The sequence below is a fragment of the Lissotriton helveticus genome, chromosome 3_1 (genome assembly GCF_964261635.1).
Source record: "Lissotriton helveticus chromosome 3_1, aLisHel1.1, whole genome shotgun sequence".
Classification (NCBI taxonomy): Eukaryota; Metazoa; Chordata; class Amphibia; order Caudata; family Salamandridae; genus Lissotriton; species Lissotriton helveticus.
Window position 1 is genome coordinate 1,967,030,064 of NC_136061.1, and position 17,569 is coordinate 1,967,047,632.

The 17,569-nt window shown below is 49.2% G+C and overlaps 1 protein-coding gene across 2 annotated transcripts in view; it reads left to right on the forward strand.

Moving 5' to 3' along the window:
* LOC144824035 (uncharacterized protein HI_0077-like) overlaps positions 1 to 17,569 on the forward strand; it is a 105,810-nt gene that overhangs the window by 29,186 nt on the left and 59,055 nt on the right. For both annotated transcript variants that reach the window (XM_078683077.1, XM_078683075.1), the window contains one exon: positions 7,955 to 8,073. In XM_078683077.1, the coding sequence (XP_078539203.1) occupies positions 7,955 to 8,073 (119 nt within the window). The remainder of the gene's footprint in view (positions 1 to 7,954; positions 8,074 to 17,569) is intronic.

Genomic DNA, 17,569 nt, shown 5'->3' on the forward strand with positions numbered 1-17,569 from the left:
GGCATACCCGTCCCACTCGGGGTGACAAATGTAAAAAGAACAATTGATGGACAGATTGCAGAACAATGTCATACATTCACCCCAGTACAGAGATCTGGGCCTAAATCCATTGTTTTTTTGCTCATCATGCCATTCCAGTTTGGACCCAGCCATATGCAAATCATTCTTGACCCTGCGCCCAATGGGAACAGTCCAGCCCGTACTGCCAGGCCAGATCCTCCCTGGACTGGAAACAAGCATCCTAGGACCAGTTTCCCCAGAGCGTGGGCATGCCCCTCCCAGGTTTTCCACGTTGATACATGTGGGCTTCATTTTGAAGCCTGAAGCATTCAAATATGACTCTTCTGCTTCATCTGGGACCTCTGTCCGTGGTATTCCCTTGCTTCTCAGCCTTCCCTCTCGGGTCTGAAGAGGATGCTGGAGGGAGAACCCTGTAGCACTAAACTCTTGATGTTGAACCAATGGGGACACCAGTTTTTTTAAAGCCCAAGTACAGGAGCATCTAATGCATCTTATGCTTCTACCATCTTGACTCTACCCAGGGACAGTTATGTATATCTGCAAAACCCTCGAGGCTAGAGGTCTGTTGAAGAAATATGCAGCTACAATTAATGTTGTCTGTGAATGCTCAAAGTTTGTTTAATTCGTTTAATGTCTGTAGAAACTTACAAACCTTCTCCATATTTTACCTCTACATTTATGATTATAGATTTACATGTCCAAGATCCAGCATCATGATTTAACTAAAGTTGGGGGGGCGTGGCTAGCTGGCCACGATGGCGGTCGGAGGTTGTTAGAGCTCCGGTGCTGCCGGGAAGCCATCATCCTGTGACGGCCGTTACGGAGCTGAGTAATAACCTGGAGGGGACACTCCTATATGCGCTGCCCTCCCGGGAGCCTTGGGTCGAGTCTGGAGCCTCCGGCGGACACAGGGGCGGAGCGGCGAGTCCCGACGCTGTTGCGGCCTGGTCCCTAGTCAAAAGCCGGGCCTCGAGTTTGCGGCCGGCCGGACCTGCCCGGGCTCTGGTGCGGCTTCTGCGAGGCTGAAGGTTGTCCCGCGGCGACCGGACCTGATTGTGGAGGCCCCGATTGCTCTGAAGGCCCCCGGGGCGGCTGTGGGCTGCAAGGAAAGACCAGCGGAGCCCGACGGGGAAACGGCCTACTCTGGTCTCAGGCGCGGACTGCGTCCGGGCCGCGGCGTCGTCTCCTGCTGATTCGCTGGGGACCCGCCTGGACATTGAGGTACGGGGGGTGACCCTGCAGCTGGCGGGACTGAAGAGCCGACCCCACACCTTTGGCGGCCCCCCCCCCTGGCTGGCCCCCTGCCCCCCCCCGGCCCGGAGGCCTCCTGGACGTGCATTTGGAGACGGGGCAGGGAGGAGCCATCACGCGCAGCAGAATCTTTCCTGGAGGGTTCCGGGGACACGGGAACCGGCGCTGCGCTACACCGGCGGCCCCCCTCCCTGGTCTTCCCTCCCCCCCCCCCCCCCCCCCCCCAACCATCTTCGTCGACGACGCTTGCCGGAGACCTGAGATTGCGGCGCCCTGCTGACTCTGCTGCACCGGCTGGGGCGGCGGACTGGGCACAGGTCCGCGGCTGGTGCCCTCGTGAGGGGGCATGAACTGAGGGGCTTTGCGGGCTGAACTTGAACCGGGCCTGCGAAGAAGGCCACCAAACAGCGGCTGGGACGTGCTGGCCACCTGCCCCCCCGGCCCCCTGCATATTCGCGCCTACAGACAAGGGGGCTACAGAGTCGGGGCCAGGCTGTCGTGAACGGTCGGTGCCCACGGACGGGGCCGAGATACTGACCCCTGCACCTTGCGAGGGCCCTACGACGAGCAGCATGGGGCGGAGAGGGGTGAAAGCGGCGGAGAATAAAGATGGTACTCCTACCGACAACGTATCTGATGAGGCCCTCGGCGATCCCGCGTCGGGGACTGCGGCCTCTAGCCACCAGGGTGACGAACTGGACTTGATCCTTAAGGAAATTAGAGACTCCAGGACTGCGATGGAGGTGCAACTGGGTACCCTTACCTCGAATCTTTCCCTACTTAAGGCCGATCACTCCAAGCTGTTGGACAAAGTCAAGGACCAGGGTCTGGCGCTGACAGATCTTACCCCGACGGTGGCTGAACACACAGATTCTATCCAGCGAATCCAGCACCAGGTACAGACTCTTATGGATAGGGTGGAAGATGCGGAAGGACGCAATAGACGGAATAATATCCGCGTCATAGGCCTGCCGGAATGCTGTGAGGAGCCCCACGCAGCGGAATTTATGGAGGCCTGGTTCCGGGAGCATGTTGCTGCGGACGGACTGTCCCCGTACTTTTGTGTGGAGAGGGCACACAGGATTCCTACGGGTCAGCCGAGCCCGGGCCGACCGCCTCGGCCCCTGATTGTGAAGATCCTCAATTACCGGGATAGGGACACGTTACTTCGACAGGCCCGGCTGAAAGCTGTCATAGAATATGAAAACAAACGCATCTCACTTTACCCAGATTACACCAATCTAGTGCAGAAACAGCGGTCCTCATACTACGAGATTAAGAGGAAACTCCAGAAAGCCAGGCTCCGCTACGCCCTACTGTTCCCGGCGCGACTCAAAGTGATCCATGACAACAAGACCCACTTCTTTGATAGCCCCACAGACGCGGAAGAGTGGCTGGAAGGGATGGACATTGAATGAGACATGATCCAGACTCAGGGCTCGACATCCAGTGGAGCCACAGACGGAGCGGCCCCGACGAGTAGCGGAGCGGATCCGGGAGGCTCGGAATCGAGGGGTCGGAGGCCTCCGGCCCACGAGCAGAAACAGGGACAAGTGGACGCCATTGCGATGGTGGGTTCCTTCAGAGACGACCGAGAACAAGTGAATACGGACACGGAGGACAGCACTGTGCATTCGGACTCTGAGAACAGCTTGGTACTTTTCCCGAATGTGACGCCCCGAGCGGCGGATGAAATCCTGGACACTGCCTTGGAATAATGACTGCTGCGAATGTACTCTGACTCGCTGAGTCCACCTGGTATCCTTTTTACTCTTGTAACCTTCATGAGGCTCCGTGGGGGGGGGAGAGGAGGGGAGAGAGAGGAGTGCGAGGGACCCTGGGAGAAGGAGAAACGCATGTTGTTTTGCAGTAACTGAGTGCTCTTGCAATGATATGATCCTGCCTGCTGCCCCCTACAGTGTGAGCTGGACTAGGCCTTCACCCTGAACTTTCACAGACACACCTCACTGGTTTGGCGGGAATGAAAGGGGGCCCCCCCCCCAAGAGAAGGCCGGTAACAGTGACTGATTATAAGCAATGACCCTCCCGGCGGCGCCGTTGAGCAGGCGACACCGACTGACATGGTCCATTGGATGTGGCTTAAGTGTAGCAGACCCCCCAAGAGCGTATGCATGGTTCATTGTTTGATTTTGTTGTACTGTTTCATGTTCGGCACAGCTGGGTTCCGAGGCTGCGCCTCCAGAGTTGGGGTTTGGGGGTGGGAGGGAACCGTCTTCTGGTCACCGTGGCGAATGCACACACTACACTATATCTTGTTGTCTACTCGAGCATCGGTATCTGATTATGGCTGACACGAAAGGGAAGTATAGGCTGGTTACGTGGAATGTGAGAGGATTAGGGGCGATACAGAAAAGACATAGGGTGCACGCCTTCCTGCTCCGTCAGAAAGCACACATTGTGTTCCTCCAAGAGTCCCACCTAACACAGCCCGAAGTGCACACCCTGCGGAAGAAATGGAGGGGGACTGTCTTTTCCACAACATATTCTGCCTTCTCTAGAGGAGCCACGATCTGGGTGCGCTATGGTGTCCCCTTCGTGGAGATAGATAGGAAGACAGATGACCAAGGGCGATACCTCTTGGTTAAAGGCACTGTGAGTAGGGCCTTAGCAGACTGGGCGGACAATCCCTGGATCCTGGGTGGGGACTGGAACATGATACTGGACACAGGGCTGGACAGATCGCACCCTCCGCTTCAGGGGACAGGGGTTCACAAACTGTCTGACTCCTTTCGAACATGGCTTCAAGGGTGGGGGTTGGCAGATATGTGGTGTACACTATATCCGACACATAAAGAGTACTCATACTATTCCCCACTACATAACTTGCATACATGCCTGGACAGATTTGTTTGCACAAAGTCCTTGATGGCACACTGTACGTCCTCGGCCTACCTAGCCAAGACTTTTTCGGACCATAGGCCGCTAACGCTAGATTTGGACTGGGGCAGGATTCCCTCTCCAGTGCCCACCTGGAGGCTCAACCCATCACTACTTGAAGATGGCCCGTTTCGTGCCCACATGGGGGACACACTAACGGACTACTTTAGGGACAACTGGGACTCTGCGTCCTCAAACCTGGTTGTGTGGGACGCCATGAAGGCGGTGGTGAGGGGCGCTGCGATTGGCCGGCTGGTGGGCGCCAGGCAGGAGGTACATGACAGACTTCGTACGATTGAGGACCGGCTGGCAGTGCTTGAGACCGCAGTGGGGACGGACCCTGAATGTAGGGGGGATCTCCAACTGTGCAATATTGAGCATGCAGAGCTCCTGGAATCCCTAAGGGTAATGGACTACAGAGAATACTTGCAACGGCAACAGGCGGAGGCGGACAGGTCAGGTGCACTGCTGGCTCGTCTGATTAGAGACACCCCTGAGACCCCGACAATCACGAGTGTCAGAGATGACACGGGCAGACAGGTGAATACGCAGATAGAGATCAATAATGTGTTTAAGACCCATTTGGAGAGACTGTACGCCCCACCCCCTACTGATACTAGGGATGCCATGTTAGACTTCCTGGACGAGCTGCCGTTCCCGGCCCTTCCCCGAGATATCCAGACGATCCTAGCAGGGCCTGTTACACAGCAGGAAATTAAAATAGCCATCCACTCTCTAAACCGAGGCAAGACCCCAGGCATGGACGGTCTGCCGGGTGAGTTTTACCAAACTTACTGTGATACGTTAGCCCCTATTCTAGAAAATATCTACAAAACCGCGTATGAGACTGGCCACCTACCGGCTTCGACTATGCAGGCCTTGGTCATTTCTATTCCAAAGCCCGGCAGGGATGCCCTGGACGTGAGTAACTATAGGCCTCTGTCTATGCTCCCCTCGGAGTATAAAATCCTCAGTAAAGCTATCGCCCTGAGATTACAAGCCCACCTCCCTGGCCTGATCCACACGGATCAGTGTGGCTTCCTCCCGGAGAGGAGCACTTCTCAAAATACGAGACGTCTACATGCCCTCATGTCCACGACCCCCCCGGACTTGCCGCAGGCTGGATGTATAACCCTGGATCTGCGGCAGGCGTTTGACTCCCTGACTTGGGACTTCATGTTTGAAGTTGTACGTCGCTTTGGACTTCCGGACGCCCTAATCAAATGGGTTCGTCTACTATATACAAACCCAACGGCCCGGGCACGCACCGGCCAACACACGTCGGACAGTTATGGCGTACATAGGGGCACCCGACAGGGCTGCCCACTGTCACCGCTGTTATTTGTCCTTACGTTAGAACCCCTGGCGATTGCACTCCGGACTAGGGCGGCAGAGGCGGGAATCCAGGTTGGTGATACCCATAATCTGATCTCCATCTACGCCGACGACATATTGCTGTTCCTACGAGACCTGCAGGGAGACCATACCCTCCTGGCACATACCTTTGAGCGGTTCGAAAGGGTATCGGGCCTGGCGATTAACCCCGGGAAATCACTGGGGTTCTTTTTACGCGACGGGCGACTACCCACCCACATACAGTTTGGGGAGCACGTGATCCAGGTGGCCCCGACTACATTTAAGTACCTCGGCATTAATGTCTATCGGAACCCTGACGACCAGATTGAGGGTAATGTGCGGAGAGCAATTACTGGCCTCCGTAGTAGTGTGAACTTCTGGACGTCCCTGCCCCTGTCTGTCATGGGTCGGGTGGCACTTTCAAAGATGGTCCTGCTTCCCCGAATCCTGTATTATTTTGTGAACCTGCCGGTCCTCCTACCACAACCCATATTTACCATGTTGAACTCGTTATTGATCACCCTGATTTGGGGTTCGGGGAGGAGACGGATAAGCCTCAAGAAACTACAACTGTCCACCAGACAAGGGGGCCTGGGAGTGCCTGACCTGCGTGGCTACTACTACGCTAGCCAACTTCAATGGCTGACTAGGTGGGTGGCGGGTAGAAACCTCCATGAGATTGCTTTCACACCACAAGAGCTGGCGCTCTTCCCTTCCCTTCTGCTGCCTGCGGCCAAGATTCCGAGGGACTGCCACCCCTTATTGCTCGTGGCATTGAAGTGCTGGCGGAATGCACTTAAATACACGGCAGGGACCCCTCCTTATGCAGACAACATCCCCCTACTGGGCCTACCGACTCCACAGGGACCCCTGACGAGACGCAGATTACAACCCTGGATAGTTGCTGGGGTAGACAGGGTTGGGGACTTATTAGGGGACGACAACTTGCTGGACCATGCCACCTTTACACAATCCACGGGAGCCCCGCAACGGCTTTATCTTCTACACGCCACGGTCTCCCATTATGTAAGGCGCACTTGGGCTACGCAACGCACTAAACCAACACAACACGAATTGGTCCGTCTCCTCCACTACATGGGGTCGGGCGGACATTTAGTGAAATGGCTATATGTGGGCATTAGAGAACACGCAGCTGGATCCCTCACCCCACTCAGGGAGGCCTGGAGCACAGACACAGGAGAGGAAATTACAGACGGGGACTGGAAGATCATCCTCGGACACCCCAGGAGAGTGTCCAGGAATGCTAAATTCAAATTTATACAAGCCATGGTGCTACATAGGGCTTACCTCACTCCACAAAGATTACATAGGATATTTCCCACCGTCTCCCACTGTTGCCCTAGGTGTCAGGGTGATGACGCTGATATTGTCCACATGATGTGGGCGTGCCCGAGACTGCGCACATACTGGGAGACAATCCGGCACGCACTACACACTATAACGGGTATGCAGGTCCCGGTGGGCGCTTTACCCTGCCTGATAGGCAATAGGAAGAGACCCAAGGCCTGTAGGGCACAGCTGAAATTTACAGACCTAGCCCTCTTGTTGGCACTCCGGACCCTCACTATGAGGTGGAAGTCCCTTAGACCTCCAGCCATAGCGATGTGGAGATCCGACATGCTGAAATGGGGAAAGGCGGAGGCAGCGGAACTGCGCAGGGAGCAGGAGAAGGGCCACCGGAAATACCCTGTAGCACAAGATTGGGACCGCATGCTGTTGGAGCTGGAGGATGAGGACCTGGAATTGCCCAGGGATGAGGGTGCCTGAACACTCACCAGCGGTGGGGGGAGGTGATATGTAAGGCCGACCGACCTAGATAAACTGGTGACCACACCTATGACCTGTAATGTCCATTCATACCATCACATCACTGTTAGATGAGCGTTCTAAAAATGTACATGGGAATGACCAGGAGACGGGAACAGAGTGGGGGGAGGTGGGAGGGAACGGGAAACGGTTGGGCGATACAGTACCCTACGGACATGTAATAAGTGATAAGTAATACTCTGATTTGATATTTGGAATTTCACGAACCGTGATGTAGGATCTGATGTATGGAGCACTGCGCCAAAGTTATGTTTCAGAAAACGGAAAAGACTGACAGTATGTTAAAAGAAATGTTTTGCAAAATGTAATATCTGATCCAGTCATGAATAAAGAGTTTAAAAAAAATAAAATAATGATTTAACTAAAGTTTACTCTCCCAGCAATGATTGGATGCCTGAACTGGTCAGTGCCTTTGTTCATCAGAATCGAAAATAAATGAGGAAGGTATAATAACTTTGATTACTGAGAAATATTTGTATCTGAGGAGAACGCTTCCTGAAACAAGTTGAAACCTAAGTCTAATTGGTTTGCTATTGTTATAACGTGTTGATCATGTACCCTACCTATGTTTGGCATACAGGAGGACCCCTGGAGTTGGGTGACATAGAAGAGATGGGCAACGGACGGTTCGCATTGTCCTGCCCTTGGCATGATTTTGATTTCTTTTTGGATGATGGCTCGTCTTCATCCGGTTTACAGGTGAGTGTTAGCATTGCGACAACTACAGCTCATCTGACGGTATCAGCTGGAATTGATGGCAGGATATGAAGGGATGGGTGCAGCAACGACGTTCAGCTCAGGAACTGGGTGGGCTTATCTTACTCCACTGTAAATAGATGGCATGCCCTGAGCATTATTTTATGAACGAATGGGAGTATTATGCAAAATAGATACAAGGGTGCACTTGTCTGCAGACCTAGTCATACACTAGGCATCCTCAGGAACCTAACCAGCAGCATACTAAGGAATAGGTAAAACTGTCCTAAGCGCAATAGGTGAGGCACACGGTGAGGTGAGCTGGCTTTGAGAAATACGAGAGGCAGCTGGAGGGGGTCAGATAACTGGGAAATATGAGAGGTAACCCCAGGACTCCACTGATTTCAGACTGAGGAATACATAACATTTGCTGGCATAAGCAATAAGCTTGGAAGCAGCAGAAGAATGACTCTTCTTACACGTTCTTGTTCAGAAATGTATCGGTCCATTTTCTGATCTGTTTGTCCATTTAGTTTCTCAAATATTTCAGGCCTCCATTTTTATCTCAATGCTTAACAGTGTTTGTAGTCTTTACTTTGGATGAATACTCACTGTTTTTTATAACAATATTTTAATTCTGGGTTTCCGGCTTATTTGCAACCAGTGGTCGCAACATTGAAACTCATTAGGTGTAAATCCCTGTCCCAGCTAGCAGTAAGTGAGCTTGGCTTCTACCTGTAGCTACGCAGCTTGGAAAAGAAATGGGCCCCATAGTACTTAATTTTCCTAACCTATTAACTAGAGAGCTTGAGGTTTGACAGGCAGATTAATTTAAAATTATAATGCAACCTTCTTTACTTCTGCCACTTTATTTAATTTCCCCTCAGTGCCCAACCTCCTAGTTTACAAGATAATAAGGTAAAAAATTATCGTACTTCAGCTTCATATATATTTTGGAACTACACCTGCTTCGTCCTGAATCAGCAGCAGCTTATTTGCTGACAGTGGACCAGATTTGCTCTCAAATATGAGATTTTTGTTTTAGTAAATAAACTCATTGTTACAAAACATTAGCTTGCTGTTTTCTGAAAATACTGAAATTTGGATCTCCAATTCTGTTTTTCCATTTGTACTCCAAATAATCTGATTTTCATTAAACAATTGATGGCTATGTTTGGAAACAGACTAACATTTCCCCAAACATTAGGCAATTTGCGAAATCTACTAATTATGCTAGCTTGCATTTTTGGCACATGACGTGTTCCTCCCCAAACAAAAAAATTACATGTTATGAAAACTCACTCTTTATTCCCAAACTATCAGGAATTCAATTGTATGAAATGCATTGTTTTGGTCCATAAATAATAATCTCTCATTTTATGAGAACACAATAAATACCAGCCTTTCATTTTCAGTAAACACACCAGTCCCTATTCCTAAAAATTGTTTTGGCCATAAACATAAGTGTATGACCAAAAATACCTCCTTTAAGCTTGTAGGTATTCCTTGTAGGTGTAAAGGGATCATTTCAGGTTGACTTTTACGCTTTGCAATTAAGTGGAGGAGTCCGGGTTCCACAGTTTTATATGTACAAGGGCATGGAGACACACTGCTCTTCCTGTTGGTTCCTTTACCCTCACACAAGCACGCTGTAGGAAATTGGATTATTATTTGAGGTGTTTGACTACCCGCTTCAAGGAATAATCACAAACCTTGTCAGGGCGAACCCTCTGAGTCACTAAATTAACCTAAGCTCAACCCCCTGGTAGCTATGTCACAGAACACACAGGCTTAACTTAGGATAATACATAAAGTATTCATGAAATACCCAAACAGTAGCGTAAAAATGCAAAAAATTGAGAATCCCAAAATGAATTAGAAAAATAGAGTAAAATGTGTTAAACAAAAGAACACCAAAAAGACAAAAACCCAATGAGGGGATACATTTTTTTAAAGTTTTAAGTAGAGAAAGGTAAAAAAAAGCGCAAACTTGATAGTCAGTGGCCGTGATAGACCGGGAGCTAGGCACATTTAAATGCTGACCGCAATAGAGTGCTAGTGAAATACACCAACCAGTTTCTTCCTGGTGAAAGATTTTCCCTTCTGGTGCAGTCTTGTAACTCCCAATCCTCCACAGTACACTTCCAGACCGCCCAGGACCTCATGAGAGACTCCCAGGGTATTGAACAGAGGCTAACAGCAGGGCTGATTTGCTACTGGTCACCTGGGTACTTGCAGGAAAAGGTCTCTTGCAGCTTGTTGTCGCCCTGTAGTCACACACGAGGTAAGCTAACTGACCCTTGGAGTCTACTTCTTTTTTCTGGGTACAAGTTGGAGCAGGTCAAGTCCTTCTGGATACCTCTCAGATCAGACAGCAAGTCCAGTCCTCTTCCATGGGTCTGGAAAATGTTCTGAGGTGGGTGCTTGGTACCCACCTTTATGCCTGGAACAAGCTGGGGCTTGGGTGGGAGGTGGAGAGGCCTTGGTTGACTCCCAGGCAAGCCATAACCAGTCGGGCAAAAGTTCCCACAGCCAACCCTACCAAATGTCGGCATTTTCAAGATGGTGAAATTCATTGGCCACACTAATCTTGGGCTCTGAGGGCTGGGCATGTGTGGAAAGTGTACTATGGTAATGCTAGTGTTCTCCCACAACATCCAGTTTGAGGCAGTCCGTGTATCCACAACAAACCCAGAGACAAATGTCTGGTAGTATAAAAGCAGGGTCCTTCATAAATCAAACGGTGGTTACACAAGAATTTCCTTGACATTATGTTCTCTCCGTTTTAAGCCTGCCCCAAATGTCACATGGCTGAACAGATCTATCAGGTAGGATTGAACACTGTTCTCTCATAATGGAGGCCTGCAGCCCCTACCCTGCATATTCTACTAGACTCTGAGGAGTCTTCTCTGCCCATTCAGACCAGCCTCTTATTTGTTCCTATCCAAAGCTAATTATTGGCTAGGAGAAGCTGGAGACCCAATGTAAATTAGCCTAAAAAATATGATTGCAGGTTAACACTTCACTGCCACTATACTGGATGGCACAATAGGTGCTGCACTGAAGAACCGGGCCTAGAAGGGCCTGGCGGCGCAGGGCACGCCTGAAATCTCCGAGTTCACCTGCCTTGTTGTTCAGAGACACGGAATACTCTGTTAGCGTAGAAAACCAAATTTATTAGCTCTAGCTATGCACAGTTGTCCCAGAAGTACACCAATAGTAGGTTCTCAGGAGACTGCCACTTCGCTCCGTGGCTTACAGTCTTTTATAACCATATACACCCACAGAAAAATACTCCCCATGCACCAAATATTAGCCAATAGGAAAACATTCAAAACAAGACACCATGTGACCAGAACGTCCCCCTTGAGCCGTGTTCTTTTCCAACCCCATAAGTCAATCAATGACAGCACCTATAGGTCAATCAGTAATGGCAGGACGTGTTTGTGTTCTTCAAAGGACAACTTGAGAAATAGGATAATGCAGGGAAAGAATACCGAAGGCCAACAGATAGTTGGGACAAGGATTAGTCAGTCTAGACAAGGATTAGTTAGTTTGGCTAGTTCCTGGAATTGGTTTCACAACAAGGAAGGGGGCGTTGTTTGACACGTAGCAGTACAAAGGACAAAAACACTTGGTGAGGGCAACACAAAATGGCGACGGAATACAAAATGGAGTTGAAACTGAATTACCTCAGACCCTCCTTTTGCCATTACGCAGGCAAAACACAGACTCACATTAATCTGAGTCAATGTAGGGGCATTGTCAGGTATGTAAATGCAACAGTTGGATGCAATCAATTTACATACCCCACCACGGTCCGCTAGAATGATATCTAAAACCATTCTGTTTTGTAATGTCATAAGGCGAACCGCCTGAAGCTCGGCTGTGAGGTTACTCAGTGCCCCCACAGTCTCCTCTATCGTTGCCTCAACAACTCGAACAAGATGCCTTATGTTTCTGCTATTGGCCATAGAGCCCCAGAATGGGAGGAACCCTTTAAAAAAGTCGCCTCCCTCTTGTCCTGCTGTATCTTCTGAATCAATGACGCCTCTCCTGTACCTATTTCTGTAATGTCCTGAAGGGACGGTATATGTCGGAGGGAGGAGAAAAGCCACATAACATGTCCCTGAAAAATTGGCTGGTAACCATGTATAAGCCCTATCATGGCAAAAGAAATACGTTCCCTGAGATGCCACTAACGGTGGGGAAGTCTGGGATGCATAAGTATATGTGCTCGCACAAGAGCTCGTTCCCAATTGGGCCTTGACATTCTGACCATGTCCTTGGAGACATAGGTGGCCTCGGTGGGGTACAGTCCATATGGGTGGGGATCTCTTACGTCTGGCCCTATCCGTAAGGCTAGTAATGTAATGGGTCACGTTCCAGCCAATGTATGCCCGTCGTTCGTCGGCGGGTAACTCATTAATTTTACTATAATGCTTAGACATAGCCACCATTCCATTCGCCAGAGGGTCATGAATAACGTCAACCCCACCCCCATATGGACCAACAGGGTGACGGGGTTGGTTCTCGTAAGCATTAGAGAACATAGATGTATAAGCCCAAGCGGACCCCTTCAGGGAAAAAGGTAAAACTAAATATGGCATCCCTTTATCCGTAGTATGGGGCAAGAGACCACAAACCCAACAATCGGTGGTGTGGACTACCAATTGATGTTGGTGCAACAATTGAATGAATGAATTATTAAAATATTCCATTCTCCTACTTTGCTCATGTTCTGGTAATGTATGTAACTAGTGCGGGGAGGCAGTGGTGCGAAATGGCACGGAATGGGAGGTATGTGTAGGTGTCTGCTGCATAGTATAAGTAACCCAACCCACACAAGCTAATATAATACATAAAAAGATTAAAATACACAATGTTATACCACATCTATTATATAATAATTAGCAATATTTCTTCATTTTATCCTTCTTATCATTTTCCTTTCCAGAATCCATCCTCTAAATGTTGCTCATGGCAGTCTTCCTTCTTCACTCAGCTGTGATTCTCAGCCGTCCTATGACACTGCAAGTCCCGAAGGCCTATTGCCACTACTCGGGTCACAAACTAAGACCCTTACCACGACCCTGCAACCTAATTGGATGGTCAGTGTCATTGAAAAGTGCAATCAAAAGAAAAAAAAATTCTCAATTGACTCTAGCCACTCTAGGCCTCAAATTGTATCTTGTCTTATTTGGCACAGTCTGATCCTGGAAGAGTGTCTCTGGATTGGTCCTGTTCAACCTAAGGTGTAGTGGTACAGCTTCCTGCAGAACATCATCATCCTCTTTCTCAGAGCGAGTCCAATCTAGGTGTGCATCACTGAAAGGTACAAATCGGGGGACCCTTTCACCTTCAAAATCGCCAATACCTTCACGGACCCACTGGTCATAAGGCAAAGGCAAGGGTACCTTCTTACAATGCACACTGTGGATCCAATTTTTCTTTCCGACCACCTTCACAGCTGTGTGTGTTGTCAACAATACTTGACGGGGCTCTCTCCAACGAAGCTCCAAGTTCTTTGATCTCTGGAAGTTCTTCAAGCACACCCAATCGCCGGGTTGTATGGTATGGCCTGGATCAGTGCAAGCTTGAGGCAAGGCGTCTTGTACCTGTTGGTGAAGGACACGCAATTTAGTGGTGAGGTCATGTAAACAATCAATCAACAAAGGATGATCTATCTCGGAACACTTCTTTGGCCTTGGGACTCCCCAGACATTTGCTGGCCGTCCAAACACAACCTCGTAGGGACTGAGTCCCTTACGGAAATGGACAGTTGTTCGAGTAGACAAGAGGGCCAAGGGTAAAGCATCGGGCCAGGCAAGACCCGTACTGGCCTGTACCTTCGCGAGCTTGAGCTTAAGAGTACCATTATAGCATTCCACCAAACCTGCTGACTGAGGGTGGTTTGCCGCATGAAACTTCTGTCTAACACCGAGACCTGCACACACTTTCTGCATTATCTGACCCACGAATTCGCTTCCGTTGTCACTCCAGAGGATTCGAGGTAAGCCAAACCTCGGGAAAAACTCCTTCAAAAGGACTTTAGCCGTAGACAGAGCAGTATTATCCTTTAGGAGGTAGGTCTCTATCCATCTAGAAAAGGCACACACCACCACCAGGACATACTTCAGATTGTTACATCGCTCCATGTGAATGTAATCTATTTGCAACACCTCAAAAGGGTACGTTGGAGGAGCAAAATGGCCTGCTGGGGTTGGTGTTCCCTTCCCTGGATTGTGCATCAAGCAAACAATAAAGTGCTTAACCAGATTATCTGTGCATTTAGGGATTCCCGCATTCTGCCATACAGGGGCCAAAAGTTTACATATCCCTTTAGCGCTGATGTGGGCTGGACCATGCGCCATGGTAACTGCTGGAAGCACATAGGTGTCTGGTAACAGCCAGCGCTGATGTTCTGAAAATTCTGTCCAACATACTGTTGCGCCCAACATTCCTGTACCCTCTCTCCACTTACTCAGTTCTTTCTCTGTAGCCTCTCCCTGGATCATTTTTACACTTTCTATTGTGTCCTCACACATCCCTCCTTGTCTGACCCATCTAGCAGGACCCGCAACATACATGCGGCTTGTAACATCTCTGGCTGTCTCTATCGCTGTCTGATCTGCAAAAGCATTTCTTCGACCCACATCATCAGTAATCCTCTTATGCGCACTACTTTTAACAATTGCTATCTGAGTGGGCAAGGTAAGTGATTCGAGAAGGTCATTTACCAACTGGCCGTGCTGTATCTTAGTGCCGTAGGAGGTGAAAAACCCTCTTTCCTTCCACAGACGGCCAAATCTGTGGGCCACTCCAAATGCATACTGGCTATCAGTGTACACATTCACTCTTTTTCCTTCAGCCAATACACAAGCTCTAGTCGGAGCTATCAATTCAGCTGCCTGGGCTGAATTGTGCCTAATGCGTGCTGTTTCCACAACTGTGTACAAAGTAGTGACTGCATAGGCCGAAGTCGTCTCACCATTTGGGAGCTTGAAACAGGAACCATCCACCCATAGGATCCCATCCGGGTCCAGGAGTGGAGTGTCCTTTAGATCGACTCTACGTTTTGTCTCCTCCTCTGTACGGAGGAAACAATCATGCTGTTCCTGAGTACCTGTTTCTACTGGGATCGGTAACAGCGTGGCTGGGTTTAGGGTATTGCATCGTTTGATATGTACGTGGCTGGCCAAGAGCGTCAGCTCGTACCCTGACAAGCGGGCACTTGTAAGGTGCTGAGTCTTTGTTCTATTTAGGAGGGTATCTACTGCATGTGGTACCATGACAATAAGAGTATTATACAATACCAATCCAGCAGACTGGTGAATGGAAACTGCTGCTGCTGCTGTGGCTTTCAGACAACTAGGTAACGCCTTGGCCACTGGGTCTAATGTGGCCGAAAAATAGGCACATGGGCGCTGCTGGTCTCCAAATTGTTGCGTTAAAACTGACAATGCGCAACCTTCTCTCTCGTGAACGTAGAGTGTGAAAGGCTTACTGTAATCAGGAGTACCTAACACAGGAGCAGAGCATAAAGAAGTACGTAAGTCAGTGAAACTTTTCTGACATTCCACAGTCCAAGGGAGAGGTTGGGGTGTATCTTTGAGAGTGAGTGCCAAAAGAGGTTTCGCTAGCAAAGAAAATTTGGAATCCACTGCCTACAATAAGAGGTAATGCCCAAAAAGGCATGCACCTCCCTTTGTGTACATGCTACAGATATTTGAGCAATTGCTTGGATACGTTCTGGGGTCAATCGCCGTCCCTCCTTCGACAAGATATGACTTAAGTAGGTAACCTCTTGGCGACAATATTGCAATTTAGAGGGTGAAACCTTGTGATGAAGGTCAGACAAGTGACGTAACAGTGAAATAGTAACCTGTTTACAAATGTCCTCAGAATCATCAGCAACCAACAGATCATCTACGTATTGAATAAGGGTGGCACCTGGGGGCAAAGTGAAAGCATCGAGCTGAGTTTTAAAAGCTTGACTATAAATGGAGGGACTCTCACAATAGCCTTGAGGAGCACACTTGAACCGGAAGCTTCGGCCTCCTAAAGAGAAGCCGAAAATATCCCTACTTTCCTCAGCAATGGGAATGCTGAAGAAAGCATTCTTGTGGTCAATAACAGAAAACTAAGCAGCCGAAGCAGGTATCATTGTCAATAGGGCAGTGATATCTGGGACGTCAGGGAATTGGGGTACAACAATCTTGTTGACCTCCCGGAGGTCAATCACAAAACGATAAACGGGTGGCTGAGAAGAGTCAGTACGTTTAAGAACAGGTAAAACAGGACTATTGCATACATTTCCCCTTGTCTCCTCAACCACGTCTTTCTGAACCAAATCATAAATAATAGCCAAGAGAGCTCTTTCACCATCACTGGAAATCTTATACTGGGGAATGTGAGGTAACTTAACATTGGATTTGAGAGTGACGATGTAGGGTGGAATCTGCAAGAGACCTACATCATTGGGGCCTGTAGCCCAGAGGGTGGCAGGAAGAGAGCGCAATTCAGGTGGGAGTTGGTCATTAGACAAATACGCCGGGGAAATCAATTTCTTACCTAAAGTGAGGTGTACACCAGAAGGGGAACAATGCAGCGTTGCGTACAGTCTTTTTAATAAATCCAAACCTAACAAATTTTCACCACAACCAGTTGTTAAAATAAGCGGAGCCTCCAAATCATAAGGACCTATTGAGATGGGCAGAGGACAAGAAACTGGGTTATGAACTGGGGCACCAGAAAATCCTACAGAAACATTTGTTAAGCCAGACAAAGGTGCCCCAGGGAGTTTAGAGTGGATGATAGAACTCTTCGTTGCATCAGTGTCCAATAGAAATGGCCCTGAAACATCTAGCGCAACTACTTCAACATAAGGCCCTTTCTGGTCCACTGGAACTGATATGACTCCCTCACTTTGTCTATGGCTGTCCTAGCTAGTATGATAACCTTGACTCTCATCCTCGGTATAATAATCATCATTGTAATAATGGGCAGACTGGGCAGTTTGCTGATCAAAATAATTCATGGAGTTTTGAGGGGGAAAGGAACGCTGGTCTTGAGATGATGTACCTCGCCCCCTACCCCTGGGTGTTGACTGGTAGCCACCTCGGCCTCGCGGCCCAGGCATACCACCAGCACGCTGCAACAAAACCGGGCAACTATTCTTGAAGTGACCTTCCTCCTTACAATAAGCGCATTGATTTGGACCCAGTGGGGGCCGGGGAACAAAGGGCTCAGGTTTTTGTAACAGCTTCTGGAATTGGGGAAGCGGCTGGAACTGGCGCTGAGCAGGACGAAGGGGATAAGCCTGTTGCAAAAGAACTTTCATTTTTAATTCCTTAGTTTTTTTATCAAGTTTGTCCTTTTCCTCTTTATCCCTATTTTCATAATACTGAGCAGTAGCCAATATCTGAGCAGAAGAAGAAACGGCCCATGAACTTTCTCAATCCTTCAGTTTATTAGAAAGTTCGGGGAGCAAATTAAA